We start from the raw sequence: 15,695 nt of genomic DNA, 5'->3' as shown, positions 1-15,695 counted from the left end.
TCACCTCTGAACATCTCGGTAAAAGTGGCAAAACCTACACTGTGTGATTGTGTGCGATTGTTAAGGACACTGTTTCTGTCCATGTGAAACACCAAGAAAGTGAGAGATCCCTTCCTGGGCGAGGATTCTGGGCGGAATCCCTATTTCTGACTGCCGGGTGGATTCTTTTCTAACGTGAATGATGCCTGTTCAACCTCAAAACAAACCGTTGGAATTTCTGAAAAATAGAAAACGCTCCCTTCAATCACCATTGTACAAGTTATTAAAACACCTTATCAAAACATTTCTCTTTCCCAGCCAAAAACAGGGTGGCAGTGAAAAAAATATTTTCCATAAGCAAAGTCTTTCCAAAGTTCCAACCAAGAAGGAGCGGAGGGGCCCAATCCTGCCCTCCCCCCCCAGTTCCCGCCAGCGGATCCAAGGACTGTTTGGCAGCTGGGGGGGGGGGGGGCTTTGGCCCAACCACGGAGAAACCCACCATCGGCTAAAGTCCTTGTGCTGCCGCCATTCAATGATGCAGATTTACTTCTCTAGTCTTTCCAAAGCCCGAACACCTCAGCAACTTCTCCACTTGCCTTCCATCCTTTGTGGGGAAAGGAGGCAGCCTTGCGGGCTGGCTATCACCTCTTCCTCCTCCAGCCTCCGGCCTTCATTCTCTCCTAAGTCACTAGATGATGCATCTTCAGTAAAGCTTCCCACCCAAAGGATAAAGGGGATTTTTTTTCCCAATGTCCTGATTGGGTGTGAAGCTCCTAATTTATTTACTTATTAAAAAGAAACATTTAAACCGAGGCCGAAATTTGCAAGCAATGGCCGTGACGGGTGAACTTCCTTGTGGCACTCCATTCGAAATCCACACAGTGGCCATCTAAGGAAAAATCCTTCTGCTCTTCAAGAAGAAAAAACTCCCAGAACTTCCCAAAGGTCACGTGAATTCCGCTTCAAAAATCCTCCCGGGAATTCCTTCGGGCCCATTCCTTCCCAAGACAGCTCGCTTTTCCCCCGTTGCTCTGCCCGGTTCATTTCTTGATCTGGTGAAAAGAATCTTCCCTTGAAGACCATCCTCTTCCTCTCCATAGGGGGCTTCTTGGTCAACAGAGGGAGGGAGGGAAGGAGGGAAGGAGGTCATTCTCTCCTCCGGATGGATAAAGGAAAGCTGGAAGGTCGGAGGGAGGAAGGAGGGATGGAGCTTTTGGCTTCTACACCTCAGTGGAGAAGAGGATACTCTGCCTCTTGCTGTCTGGGGTGGGAATCGTCTCCAATTGCAGGAAATAGAGGAGAACTTGAACCTGGAACACAGACACGAGAAAGGAAGGGAAGAGATCTGTTAATGTATGAGCAGAGTATTCCTGGTTTATCAAGGTTGTGCACACACAAAAACTTTTAGGTTGAGATTAGTTGTGAATAACTACTCAGCCACACACAAATATACCCACCTGAATTAAGGCTTACTTTGAGAAATAACATCTTCAGTTCAACAGTCTAAAGTCCTACACAGAGTAAGTCAGAATAACAATCCAAATGTATTTATTTATTGGATTTTTATGCCGCCCCTCTTCGAGGACTCTGTATTACCAAGTACAGTGATACCTCGTTTTACAAACTTAATTGTTTCCTAGATGAGGTTCGTGAGACGAAACAATGTTTCCCATAAGAATCAATGGAAAAGCGATTAATGCTGCAAGCCCAAAACTCACCCCTTTTGCCTGCCGAAGCGCCTGTTTATTGCGCTGCTGGGATTTCCCTGAGGCTCCCCTCCATGGGAAACCCCACCTCTGGACTTCCGTGTTTTTGTGATGCTGCAGGGGAATCCCAGCAGCGCAAAAATGGGTGCTTCGCTGGCAATGGAAGTCCGGAGGTGGGGTTTCCCAGCGAGGGGAGCCTCAGCAAAATTGCAGCATCGCAAAAACACGGAAGTCCTTGAAGCCCACCTCCGGACTTCTGTGTTTTTGTGATTCATTGCTCTAACTTGCTCCAAATGTTTTTTCCCAGCCCTAACTAGGGGCTAATTATTTTCCCAACTCTTAGTGGCTTGCGAGCTCTTTCATTGTTACACTCTCCGAATAAGATTTTTTTTAAGCCCTAGCCAGGGGATAAAATAATGTGCTGAATCTGACCGGACGAAGGACACTAGCCAGAGGAATATCTGGTAGGCAGATTTTTTCCCCTTTCTTCCTCCTCCATAATTAAGGTGCATCTTATACTCCGAAAAATAGAGTAAGTGGATCTTAGAAGCCATCTGAACCCCTGTGGAAACCCTGCGCTTTGTTGATTAGAGAATTCCACCAGATATTACAGATCAACATTTCCTCAGGTCAGTGTCTCTCAAACATGGAAACTCCAAGATGCCTGGACTTCCATTCTGCCTGCTGCCTGGGGGAATTCTGGGAGTTGGAGTCTGTTGTGGTTGGCTCTGGCCCAGCTCCTGCCCCAGGGAATGTGGAGGTGGATGCAGGGGAAACTTCAACAAGTCACAGGCGTGTGTTATTGCCGACAGAGTCAGTTCAGAGCTTAGTTTCCTCGGACGAAGAAGAAGGTGGGAGTGACTTGGAAGAGGGGGGCTTGGCACACAGCCCAGACAGTCACTCTCCCTTATCTTCCATTGATTCGGATGAAGACGTTTTGGACCCACGCAAGCGCAGAATTATGTGTAGAAGAGACCAAGTAAGAACAGGAGATAAGTGAGGCCACCTGTGTTTGGATGGGGTTCCAGTAATTAGTGCTGCTGCTATAAATAGCAGCATGTGGGTTTGGCCGTTGTGGAAGAATATCTGATCGCAGTTCATCAGGAATCCTGTGTTTTCTGGACTTTGTTACTTTTTCATGCCTTTGAAAACAAAGAACAACATGTGTGTGTGTGTGTGTGTGTGTGTGTCTCACTTCATTGGAAGAAGAAGGGGTGTGAAGTTTCTTCACAGCTGCTAGCTAAGTACTTAATGACTGCTTAAGGGAAATTGTACAGACTACCCGGTTGTTTTGGGAAGAGTGCTCTTTGCAATACAAAAAGAGTGCTTAGTTTATTTTGAATTTTGTGATAAAGAACATTGTTTTGAATTTTCAAACGTATGTGTGACTGAAATTTGTACCCTTGAATTTTCGGGAGGCTCCTATCAGAGAGCCCGGTAGAACAGAGTCGATCCATCTTCAAGGTTGAGAAACACTGACTGAGGCTCCCCATTTGTTTTACCTGGGACATGACTTCGAGGGACCAGCTGTCAGTCATGGCCATGGGATGCATTGGATTGGCAGGAATCTTGCTGTCTTTTTCTGACGGTCTGAGTAACGTTGGTCCAAAAACGGTGGCCAGGTTGTGAAGGGACATCTTGTTGATGTTCTCCTTTTCAGCCACTCTGAAACAAGAGAGAGGATCGGAGTGGGAAAGAAAGCGATGATCCAACACAGCGGCATTCACACAGGTGGGGCTGCTAAGGTGGGACAGTGACGTGTGCTCGCCCCCGTGGCTCTGAGTGCTAGCGGAGTCCAGCGCAATTCTGCTACTGCACCTGGGCAGGGAGCAAAATCACACACAGATACACAGGGGCCTCCCTGGCTGCCCAGGTGCGCTGGACTCCACTAGCACTCAGAGCCACGGGGGCGAGCACACGTCACCGTCCCACTTTAGCAGCCCACCTTTGGGTATTCAAACTGAGGGAACCGACTCCCAAGAGGGCATATCCTTGAGGCAATGGAGCAATTTAATAATAATAATAATAATAATAATAATAATAATAATAATAATAATTATTATTATTATTATTATTATTATTATTATTATTATTATTATTATTATTCGCCGCTACATCACGCAGTCCTAGGTGCTTGGGAAGCGCCCAACTGGTGATGAAATACGAAATCCAGCATAGTGATCTCGTTTGCTGTGTTGTATTGACATAATAATAATAATAACAACAGCAACAACAAAACAACAGTTATCACTGTTGTGAGCCGCCCTGAGTCTACAGAGGGGCGGCATACAAATCTAATAAATAATAACAACAACAATAATAATAATAATAATAATTTATTAGATTTGTATGCCGCCCATCTCCGAAGACTCGGGGCGGCTCACAATAACATAAACAGTGTACAAATCCAATTTTTAAAAATACAATTTAAAACCCTTATAATAAAATAATCACACAATTCAATCAAACCATACACCAACTTTGACAATTGGGGTATGTGTTAATTTTCCCATGCCTGGAGGCAAAGTTTTTAATAACTTACGAAAGGCGAGGAGGGTGGGGACATTCCTAATCTCTGGGGGGGAGTTGATTCCAAAGGGCTGGGGCCACCACAGAGAAGGCTCTTCCCCAGGGTCCCGCCAGACGACACTGTTTAGTCGACAGGACCCAGAGGAGGCCAACTCTGTGGGACCTAATCGGCCGCTGGGATTCGTGCGGCAGAAGGCAATCCCGGAGATATTCTGGTCCGATGCCCTGTAGGGCATTTGTGACGACTTGTTTGTGAATCATGGACACCAATATAAAAATAGAAAGTCTGGTTGTTTGTGAGGGTGAAATTATGATTCACAATTGGGAAAAGGGATAATTAGGTGAGGCAGTTTAAAAGAAGCACTATCCTAACTTATACATCTTGTCAGGTCAGGACCAAATGGAAAACAGTGGCCTTTTAACAGGCAGATTTGACCTCACGTGTTCTGTAATTGATCCAAATATATCCAAAATGCCAGGAGAATTTATGCAAATCTCCACTTTGAAGCAATCCAGAGCGGATTTTATTAAAAAATCCTGTGGCAAAAGAAATAAGGCTTCATTTTCTCTTTCTACACAACAACTTTTATTGCCTCTTCTTGCAAACTACCAGAAATGGGCTGTTGGTTTGAGCTCCAAGCTTGGCTGTTGGATTGCAAATGTTTCGTCACCATTCGAACGTCATCGTCGGTGTACTTGCAGTTGTGCTTGTCTATCAGAACGCAGGTCTTTGAATATTTATTTATTTATTTATTTATTGGATTTGTATGCCGCCCCTCTCCACAGACTCGGGGCGGCTAACAGCAATGGTAAAACAACATGTAACAATCCAATTTAATAAAACAACTAAAAACCCTTATTATAAAAAACCAAACATACACACAAACATACCATGCATAACTTGTAATGGCCTAGGGGAAGGAATATCTTAACTCCCCCATGCCTGGCGACAAAGGTGGGTCTTGAGTAATTTGCGAAAGACAAGGAGGGTGGGGGCCGTTCTAATCTCTGGGGGGGAGTTGATTCCAGAGGGCCGGGGCCGCCACAGAGAAGGCTCTTCCCCTGGGGCCCGCCAGATGACATTGTTTAGTCGACAGGACCCGGAGAAGGCCACCTCTGTGGGACCTTATCGGCCGCTGGGATTCGTGCGGTAGAAGACGGTTCCGGATGTATACCTTTTAGGGAGATGTCATGCCATCCGAATGTTGTTTGTTTGGATATTTCTATATTTTCACACCAACAGCCTGACTACCAACCCAAGCTACTGATGTTCAAACACATCTCAACTAACAGGAATCACAGAAATCCACAGGCATTAAAATGCCCAATGAATAAAAGCTACCCAGCATTCGGGATGGTGATATTTCACAGAAATCTCCATCAACCTGTATTGGCCACCCTCTGGACCCACCTGCTCACGTAGGCATAGAACCAAAGAATCATCCTATTTGGACAGGGAGTCACTCCTCATAGTCACTCATGCCCTCATCACCTCGAGGTTCGACTTCTGCAACGCTCTCTACATGGGGCTACCTTTGAAAAGTGTTTGAAAACTTCAGATCGTGCAGAATGTGGCCGCGAGAGCAATCATGGGCTTCCCTAGATATACCCATGTCACATCAGTTTCCGGTCACAGTTCAAAGTGTTGGTTATGACCTATAAAGGCCTACATGGCATCGGGCCAGAATACCTACAGGACCGCCTTCTGCCGTATGAATCCCAGCGGACGATTAGGTCCCACAGAGTTGGCCTTTTCCGGGTCTCGTCGACAAAACAATGTCGTCTGGCGGGACCCAGGAGAAGAGCCTTCTCTGTGGCGGCCCCGACCCCCTGGAATCAACTCCCTCCGGAGATCAGGAATGCCCCCACTCTCCTTGCCTTTCGCAAACTTCTGAAAACCCACCTTTGTCACCAGGCTTGGGGAAACTGACATATCCCTAGCTGTTCCATTTCCTGTATGGTTTGTCTGAACTGTATGACTGGTTTTTTTTATAAGGGTTTTTAAATTGTTTTTAATATTGGATTTGTATCTTATGTATTTGTTGTGAGCCGCTCCGAGTCCTCGGAGAGGGGCGTCATACAAATGTAATAAATTATTATCATTATTATCCTGCCCCCAAGTGTGAAGGAGGCTATGCAGAGGGCTGTGCTAGCTCCATCCAAAGGCTACCACAGGGCAGTCCCTAGGGCAGTCTCTGCCCTGGGCCCAGGAGTTGGGTGCCCCCAGGAATTCTGCCAGGATACTCGAGTGAAAGCCTCCAGCCCCTGCTGCTCTCCTCCTGCAGGGCCCAGAGACTCCGGGGCAGAGGCCCTGCACGCCACCCAGGGACCCCTTTCTTTTTACCCTTGGTCACCTTGGCCGAAGTTCTGGAACGTCCCTGGCGGGGAAGGCTGGAGGAAAGGAGCTTCTGACTCACCTTTTCAAATGATCCAGGAGGAAAAGGAAGGTGACCAGGTTGGGCTCCGGGAGAGAAAGCAGCAAATTCAGCATACAGCTTTCTTTTGCAACCGGGTCAGAGAGCACTAAGGGCAGAGGAGGAAGGGAAAAGATTTGCGAGAGTTACAAGTGCAGGTACAGCTAATAAGGCTCCCCCTGCCTCCCCTGAGTAGTGAGCTAAGGCAAAACAAGGGTGTTAAGGAGGCATCACTGCCTGTTTAATTTCAGTGTGTGACATTCAGGAAAGGGAGAGACTGAAAAGAGCCTCTCCCTGGGGGGGACCAGGCCAAAGCCACCGAGTCCAAAAGTGGCAATGTCAGCAAGGGGGCGAGAAGGCAGGAAAAGCTCCTTTGGGGAAAGGAACCCAGCTGCTAAGGGGAGAAAAGGACAAAGTTGGGCCTGAGCACAGGGAGGGAGAGAGGGAGGGAGGGAGGGAGGGAGGGAGGGAGGGAGGGAGGAATTTGGATGGAAGGAAGGAAGGAATTTGGAAGGAAGGAAGGAAGGAATTTGGATGGATGGAAGGAAGGAAGGAAGGAATTTGGATGGATGGAAGGAAGGAAGGAAGGAAGGAAGGAATTTGGAAGGAAGGAAGGAAGGAATTTGGATGGATGGAAGGAAGGAAGGAAGGAAGGAAGGAATTTGGATGGAAGGAAGGAAGGAATTTGGAAGGAAGAAAGGAAGGAAGGAAGGAAGGAATTTGGATGGATGGAAGGAAGGAAGGAATTTGGAAGGAAGGAAGGAATTTGGATGGATGGAAGGAAGGAAGGAAGGAAGGAAGGAAGGAAGGAAGGAAGGATAAAAGGGGTCCCTGAAGCCTCCCCAGTCTTTTTGAGTTGGTTTTGGATCCCAGAGCCCAATCCCTGTGGCTAGTGCCTGGAAGCCCAGTTGTGGACGTTGTGAAAGTGTGGAAGAAAGAGTGCGTGTGTGAGCGCAAATAGATATACTTTGTAATCAGCTGTTATTTTAAATTCACTGGGTTTCCCTGTATTCCAAAGAAGACAGGCCTCACTGTTCAATGCTCAGTTGTTAAAGGGTTCCAGTGAGGCAGTTTTCTGAGGTTGTGAGTGTGGGTCTCCACAGCCTCTTCCTCCTGGGGCCCGCATGAGGCCACCACGTACCAATGCCTTCAGCAAAGTTGGGGTAGAGTTCATCTGTGAAGAGAGGCTCCGGCAGCTCCCTAAAGTAGAGCTTCAGTGTTCCCGCAATGGCGTTCACGTCCATCTCGCTCATCATGATGGAGACGTCTTTGTTATCTGCCAGGAGGAAAGGAAGGAGGAGGGGATGTTTGCCCAGGTTCGCCTGGTGCACCAGTTGCGGCCCTATCTGGATCAGGACTCACTACTCACAGTCACTCATGCCCTCATCACCTCGAGATTCGACTACTATAATGCTCTCTACATGGGGCTACCTTTGAAGAGTGTTCGGAAACTTCAGATCGTACAGAATGCAGCTGCGAGAGCAATCATGGGCTTACCTAGGTATGCCCATGTTACACCAACACTCCACAGTCTGCATTGGTTGCCGATCAATTTCCTGTCACAATTCAAAGTGTTGGTCATGACCTATAAAGCCCTTCATGGCATTGGACCAGAATATCTCCGGGACCGCCTTCTGCCGCACAAATCCCAGCGACCAATTAGGTCCCACAGAGTTGGCCTTCTCCGGGTCCTGTCGACTAAACAATGTCGTTTGGCGGGTCCCAGGGGAAGAGCCTTCTCTGTGGCAGCCCCGACCCTCTGGAACCAGCTCCCCCCAGAGATTAGAACTGCCCTCACCCTCCTTGCCTTCCGCAAACTCCTTAAAACCCACCTCTGCCGTCAGGCATTGGGGAACTGAAATATCTTCCCCAGGCCTATACTGTTTATGTATGGTATGTTGTGTGCATGTTTTTTTAAAAATTATGGGTTTTTAGCTTTCTAATTATTGAATTTGTATTATATATTGTTTTCTGTTGCTGTTGTGAGCCGCCCCGAGTCTGTGGAGAGGGGCGGCATACAAATTAATTAATTAATTAGTTAATTAATTAATTAGTTAAATAAATAAATAAATAAATAAATAAGGAAGCCCCTGGCTTAGGCTATTACGGGCTCCAGCTCACAAAACCTCTCTGACCTCAGTCATAACTGAAGGGGTTTTCCTAATAATGACTGCTTCATGCAAAGGGTGGGTTTTAAAAGTCCAAATACTCGTTAAATACATTAAAAAATATATTTACTTCATGGAAATTCGTTTTTCGCGTGTGGTCTTGGAATGCATCCCCCGTGAAGAACAAGGGATCGCTGCAGTTCAAACATTGATTTAAAAAAAAAAACTATTTCTGAAAATTAAAGATTATGAAATTAAAATAAGAGAAGTTAGAAATAATCTTTAAAAAAAATAAAATAAAAATAAGAAGAATTTGACATCACATGGAGCAGAATTCCCCAGGTTTCCCAAAACCTGATTGTTTTGCAAAAATAAATAAATAAATTCTAGGCAGAATTCAATTTGAAATACAGTGATCCCTCGTTTTTCGCGGGGGATGCGTTCCAAGACCACCCGTGAAAAAACGAATTTCCGTGAAGTAGCGGAAATATATTTTTTAATGTATTTAACGAGTACTTGGACTTTTAAAACCCACCCTTTGCATTAAACAGTCATTCTACAATGTTTCTCAGCTGGAATTACATGGGATATCCTACCAGTTTCTTTAATAGAGTACAGTAGTATTGTAGAAGAATTTTATGAATTTTTTAATGGATTTAATAGAATTAAGCCCCCTTTAAAAACCCGTGAGGTAGCGAATCCACAAAAGATGAACCGCGAAATAGCGAGGGATTACTGTACTTTGTATAGTAACTACTAGAGAAATAGCTACAGTGTAAATACTGTAGGTTTGCTACGAAAGAAGTAAATATTTTCCTAAGAAACTCTGCAGTAATTGTCTTCACTTATCTTCAAGACAAAACTTCCTAATACCCTGGTTTGCGGCAGGCTGGTTAGCTGCTTTGGCTATCTGGGTGGGCTAGCTTCTGCAAAACGTTACTCCAACAAATGGATTCCCTCTTCAGTAGGATTCCCTAAACCAGTGTTTCCCAACCTTGGCAATTTGAAGATATCTGGACTTCAACTCCCAGAATTCCCCAGCCAGCATTCGCTGGCTGGGGAATTCTGGGAGTTGAAGTCCAAATATCTTTAAGTTGCCAAGGTTGGGAAACACTGCCCTAAACCACTGAACGGATTCCCTCTTACTTGAAAAGTTCCAGGTAAATACTCACTAATATCGAAAGCCGCTTTCAGAGCCTGGATATCGGTGGCAACTCCAGAGACCCGGTAAATGCCCACCTCTTCCATGCCCCGACGTTCAATCTCCTCCACGCACTGGCGCACAATATAAGGCACCTTGGATCGCTCTCGCCTGCAGATGGAGAAAGGGGTTAGAAAATGCAGGGGCCACTGGGGGCAACAGGAGCTGTCAGCCCAACCCGACAGACCAGCAGAGCAGAGTGACCGCTTAGTCTCCGGAGAGGGGTGGCATACAAATCTAATAAATTATTATTATTATTAGTAATAGTAGTAGTACAGTGGTACCTCTACTTAAGAACTTTTCTAAATAAGAACCGGATGTTCAAGATTTTTTTGCCTCTACTTAAGAACCATTTTCTACTTAAGAACCCGACCCTGGAAAAATTTCCCAAGAAATTTGAGAGTGGCACGAAGGCCCGGCCAGTTTCGTGCCATTCCCCCTTTAATCCTTTTTTTTTTTAAATTTTTTAACTGATTTTATAATATAAAACACACACACAACATATAACAAGTGCACAGTGATTGTGCCCACTACCAGACAATCATTCATACCCCACCACCAATCGGGGGTGTTTCTTTTATAAACCATTTTAACCCAAGAGCAAAATATCTTTTTACATATTATAGAGTGATTCCAATTTGTTTCGTATAGCTTGGTCTTGTATTCTACTCGCCATGTATCGTCTTACCTTTAATCCCGGCCATCTGGGCTGCCAGAGGAGCCTTTTGGTGGCGCTTAAGGAGGCTTTGGCAGTCAAGAGCGAACAGAGCATTTTCCTTTCTCTGGGCGCTTGGAGAGGGAATAGACCTCTGCCAGTGCCCAGAGAAAAGAAATGCTCCCTTCGCTCTGGGCAGTCGAGGAGTCACCAGAGCGAAGGAAAGGCGTCGGCTACAAAGCGAGCGAGCGAGAGGAGAGGAGAGGGGAAGCCCTTCAGCATGGGAAGGAAGAGGCAGCAAGTAGCAGCAGCCGCAGCCAGTGTATGGGAGGCAGCCTCGTGCTGGGTGTATTGGAGGCATGTGCTCCTCCTCACCGCCTCAAGAGTTCCTCTTTTTGTTTTTAAGCCTTAAAGTTTGGGATTTTTTTTATTCCCCTCCCCTTCCTTCCTTCCTCACCTTCTTCCTTCGGCAGCAGCTCTCCTCCTCCTCTTCTTCCTCCTCCTCCTCCCACCCAAATTCCAAGCTTTTATTTCTTTCCTAATGGGTTTGCACGCATTATTTGCTTTTACATTGATTCCTATGGGAAAAATGGCTTCTACTTACAAACTTTTCTACTTAAGAACCTGGTCATGGAACGAATTAAGTTCATAAGGAGAGGTACCACTGTAGAACCAATTCAGCCTTCATTCAAAACTACTAGTAACAATTCCTGTGTAAATAAACTTGTAAGCAGAAGGGGAAAAAACAACTCCGGTTACTTACTGATCATAACTTTTGCTGATCATGACTTAAAACCTATCCCCACAGCAAGAAGGAAGGAAGGAAGGAGGGAGGGAGGGAGGGAGGGAGGGGAGGGAGGGAGGGAAGGAAGGAAGGAAGGAAGGAAGGAAGGAAGGAAGGAAGGAAGGAAGGAAGGAAGGAAGGAAGGAACTTACTTGGTGACAACCCCAATCTTCACTCCAAATACTCCCGTTTGTTTTCGAGAGGGCATCCTCTTCAGACTGAACTCTCTGCTGGTGAACTTCATGGAGAGTTTCACTTCGACCTTGGAAAGAGAGAAACGCTGAGTTCCTTGTTCCAGGTTAAGTTGGAGCGTCCCCCCTCCCAGGGCTGCAGAGGGCAGGCAGCAGAAGAGGGCCTTGGGGAGAGGCCCTCATGCCCGGGCCATCGACATTCTTCACCCACTAAGTCCAAAAGGAATAAAAACAGCAAAGCTACTAAAGAAGGACGCTTCTAAGAAAGAAACTTATAATCAACTGAGAAGGGATCCTTTAATTAAAATATGCAATAGGTCAACCAATATTTTTCTGGTGTTTGCATAGAGCAGTGATGGTGTACCGATTCTGGCACACGAGCCATTGCCCTAGCTCAGCTCCAACATGTATGTGTGTGCCGGCCAGCTGATTTATTACTGTGAGTGTAAGGAATTGGATGCCTGATTGCTCCTTTTTAGCAGAGATAACAGACTTCGTTCTGACAAGAGGCATCCTAACTTGTCTTCTGCCAGGCTTCTTGATACGAGCCCCCAATTAAGTTCAAAGGTAGGAATCCAGACACACCCAATTGTAAAGTCAATAACACTGTTTTATCGAAAGGCAAATACGAGCCAAACACACTTTTAGTCAGTCAAAGTGCTCACCTTCAAAGCAACAGCCTTAAATGCTGTGTAGAACAACAAACAAATACAAAGCAGATAAAAGGCAGCTGTAAAGACGTCACAGCCACCTTCCTTCAAGAGTTCACAAGTCCCAAACTTAACTATGAAGTACAGTGATACCTCCTCTTAAAAACCCCTCGTCATACAAACTTTTCGAGATACAAACCGGGCTTTAAGATTTTTTTGCCTCTTCTTCCAAACTATTTTCACCTTACAAACCCAAGCCACCGCCACTGGGATGCCCCCACCTCCGGACTTCTGTTGCCAGCGAAGCGTCCGTTTTTGCACTGCTGGGATTCCCCTGATGCTCCCCTCCATGAGAAGCACCACCTCCGGACTTCTGTGTTTTTGCGATGCTGCAAGGGAATCCCAGCAGCGCAAAAACGGGCACTTCACTGGCAACAGAAGTCCGCAATTGGGGTTTCCCAGCGAGGGGAGCCTCAGCGAAATTGCAGCATCACAAAAACACAGAAGTCCAGAGGTGGAGTTTCGAGAACTTCCATGTTTTTGCGATGCTGCAATTTTGCTGAGGCTCCCCTCGCTGGGAAACCCCACCTCTGGACTTCCGTTGCCAGCGAAGCACCCGTTTTTCCACTGCTAGGATTCCCCTGCTGGGATTCCCCTGCTGGGATTCTCCTGCAGCATCACAAAAACACAGAAGTTCATAGGTGGGGTTTCCCCTGGAGGGGAGCCTCAGGGGAATCCCAGCAGTGCAAAAACGGGCGCTTCGGCTGGCAAAAGGGGTGAGTTTTGGGCTTGCGCACATTAATCGCTTTTCCATTGATTCCTATGAGAAACATTGTTTCGTCTTGCAAACTTTTCACCTTACAAACCTCGTCCCAGAACCAATTAAGTTCATAAGACGAGGTATCACTGTAGTCCAAACGTCCTGGAAACTGTTCAAATAGTTCAAGTAGAATCCTGATTCAAAGTACTCTTCTCTCCTTCATCGAACGGATAAAATTCCACACCTTGAGGCCAAAACGCTGACAGCAGCCCCCCAATTAGTCTACTTACACCCAGCCACAGGTGCTCTTCCTTATTTCCTGTAGTATTTACACAGTTGCTCTTTCCTAGACATTGCCCTGCATCTGAATCCAGTGATGATAACGATGATGAATCACTCAGGGGGCGACTATCTAATGGGCTGTCTGCCATGACCCCCTCTGAGGATCCCATTTCACTTTCACTATCAGCTACAGACACTTCGCTGTCAGAAGCAGTCGGCAGTAAAACTGGTCTCTGACACTGGGAGGATTCACCCACATCCACCCCCACAGTCCTTTGACAACGTTTCACTTCTCATCCAAGAAGTTTCCTGCAGGGGAAGTGAAATGTTTTCAAAGAAGAAAAGAAAACCTCCCCGAGGAAGTCCTCTTGCCTTTTGGAACAAAGCATCTTAGGGACACCAGTCACCTGGATGATTAACTCTCTACAACCCATGTGGCCTCCTTACCCCGTTCATGAAGATGACGGTGCGTTGCCAGTCTTTGTCGTGCAAGGTTTGGGGATCCAGCTGAAAGACACACGGAGCCAGAATTAGGGGGGAAAAGTCCCCACTCCAGGGGCCCAAATCAAAAGAATTATTTAATTTAATTATTTAATTTAATTTAATTATTTTATTTAATTATTTATGCCATTATTTTACCTGCCTAATCAAGATCCTCTGCAAAACAAATCCTACCCGGTTTATAGTCCTGCGCAGCAGAAAATAAATCAGAAAACTCTCATTTTTATACTTTGGGTTATTGCTTGTTTCGGATGCTTTAGAGATGGGGAGATCTACTGCAACCACCAAATCTGGTCTGTCTCCTTTTTCCTTCTGGTTTTGTCACTGGAGCCACACCGGATTTGTGGCAGGGCTTCCCAGCGGAGCCTCCCTTGCCTGAGACTGAACCGTCCTATATGGCCAGAGGCAATGACAACTGTCCAGGGATCCTGAGCAAGTGGGATTGTATCCATCTTTCAGGGTAGACCAGGCAGGAAGCCCAGACAGATCAGATCGGTCTACAGATGACACTCGAAAAATTAGAATATTATGCAAATCTTCATTTACTTCAGTAATGTAACTTTAAAAGTGAAAATATAGGGTGCGTTCCAAAAGTAATGCAATTTTAAAAAAAAGTAATTTATTGAACAGATTTGCACAAACACTTAAAATTCTTCAAAGTACTGTCCTTGGGCCCCTACACATTTTTTCCAGTGACTCTTGCCATGACCGGTACGTGGCCCTGGAAGGCGTCTTCGGGGACCTCTCGCAAGGTCTTCGTCACAGCTGATTGGATCTCTTCTATGGACGAAAAACGGGTTCCTTCCAGGGCTGGGAACAAAAAGAAGTCTGCTGGGGCGACGTCAGGACTATAGGAGGAGTGGGGCAGTGTTGGCACCTGGTGTTTGGCCAGGAACCCGCGGACTCGTAGCGCGTTGTGGCAAGGTGAGTTTTTCGTCCATAGAAGAGAGAACAGTACTTAGAAGAATTTTAAGTGTTTGTGCAAATCTGTACAATAAATTACTTTTAAAAAAAAAAAATTGCATTACTTTTGGAACGCACCCTGTATATGGAATTTCATTTCAGGTTAAGGGGAAATTCAAATGGAAATAAAAATAACAGAAATAGAACAGAGCTTGAAGGGACCTTTGAGGTCTTCTAGTCCAGCCCTCTGCCATTTCAGACAAGTGACTGTTCTTAAAAATCTCCAGTGATGCAGCATCCATGATTTCCCAAGAGCCGGGGTGGCACAGTGGTTAGAGTGAAGCACTGCAGGTTTCTTCAGCTACCTGCTAGCTGTAGTTCAGCAGTTGAAATCTCACCACCGGCTCAAGGTGGACTCAGCCTTCCGTCGTTCCCAGGTGGGTCAAATGAGGACCCCGATTGTTGGGGCAAGAGGCTGGCCACAACATCTGAAAGCAAACCTTTCCTCCACGTATTAGGAAGTTTCCCCATAATTCCAGGTTGTTTCTCTCCTGGATTAATTAAATGCGCTCATTCCTCATTGGCGTGCAGCTCCAAGATCAAACCACCCCCCAAGCCCATGGCAGCCTCCCCACCTGGATTTGGCCTTTGCCCATAATGCGGTCCGTGGTCTCGCTGTCTTCTTTGGTGAGCTTGCTCTTGTGGTAGCATTTCTCGTAGCACAGGATGCGCAGCGTCTGGGAGCCCTCCAGTTCGATCTCAAACTCCTACAAGGGGGGGGGGGAGGAGGAAGAAGAGGAGCGCTCTTACAAACACTTAAAATTCTCCAAAGTACTGTCCTTGGGCCTTTTCCCCTCGACTCTGCCATGACCGGTACACGCCCTGGAAGGTGTCTTCGGGGACCTTTCGCAAGGTCTTCGTCACGGGTGATTGGATCTCTTCTATGGATGAAAAACGGGTTCCTTTCAGGACTGGAAACAAAAGAAGTCTGCTGGACCGACGTCAGGACTATAGGGGTGGGTGGGGCAGCAT

At 46.3% G+C, this 15,695-nt stretch overlaps 1 protein-coding gene across 1 annotated transcript in view; it reads right to left on the bottom strand.

Annotated features, from left to right (window-relative positions):
- Positions 1 to 244: 244 nt before the first annotated feature.
- The window catches only part of BCR (BCR activator of RhoGEF and GTPase), a 98,252-nt gene continuing 82,801 nt past the window's right edge, over positions 245 to 15,695 (bottom strand). The window contains exons 16-23 of the mRNA XM_070762469.1: positions 15,299 to 15,430; positions 13,707 to 13,766; positions 11,529 to 11,638; positions 9,909 to 10,048; positions 7,770 to 7,904; positions 6,632 to 6,737; positions 3,188 to 3,350; positions 245 to 1,289 (exon numbers count right to left, since the gene is read on the bottom strand). Of these exons, the coding sequence (XP_070618570.1) occupies positions 1,200 to 1,289; positions 3,188 to 3,350; positions 6,632 to 6,737; positions 7,770 to 7,904; positions 9,909 to 10,048; positions 11,529 to 11,638; positions 13,707 to 13,766; positions 15,299 to 15,430 (936 nt within the window). The 3' untranslated portion in view covers positions 245 to 1,199. The remainder of the gene's footprint in view (positions 1,290 to 3,187; positions 3,351 to 6,631; positions 6,738 to 7,769; positions 7,905 to 9,908; positions 10,049 to 11,528; positions 11,639 to 13,706; positions 13,767 to 15,298; positions 15,431 to 15,695) is intronic.

Source organism: Erythrolamprus reginae, chromosome 10 (assembly GCF_031021105.1).
Source record: "Erythrolamprus reginae isolate rEryReg1 chromosome 10, rEryReg1.hap1, whole genome shotgun sequence".
Taxonomy (NCBI): domain Eukaryota; kingdom Metazoa; phylum Chordata; class Lepidosauria; order Squamata; family Dipsadidae; genus Erythrolamprus; species Erythrolamprus reginae.
Note: the sequence above shows the minus strand (reverse complement) of the source record. Positions and strands in the feature narration are given on the sequence as shown.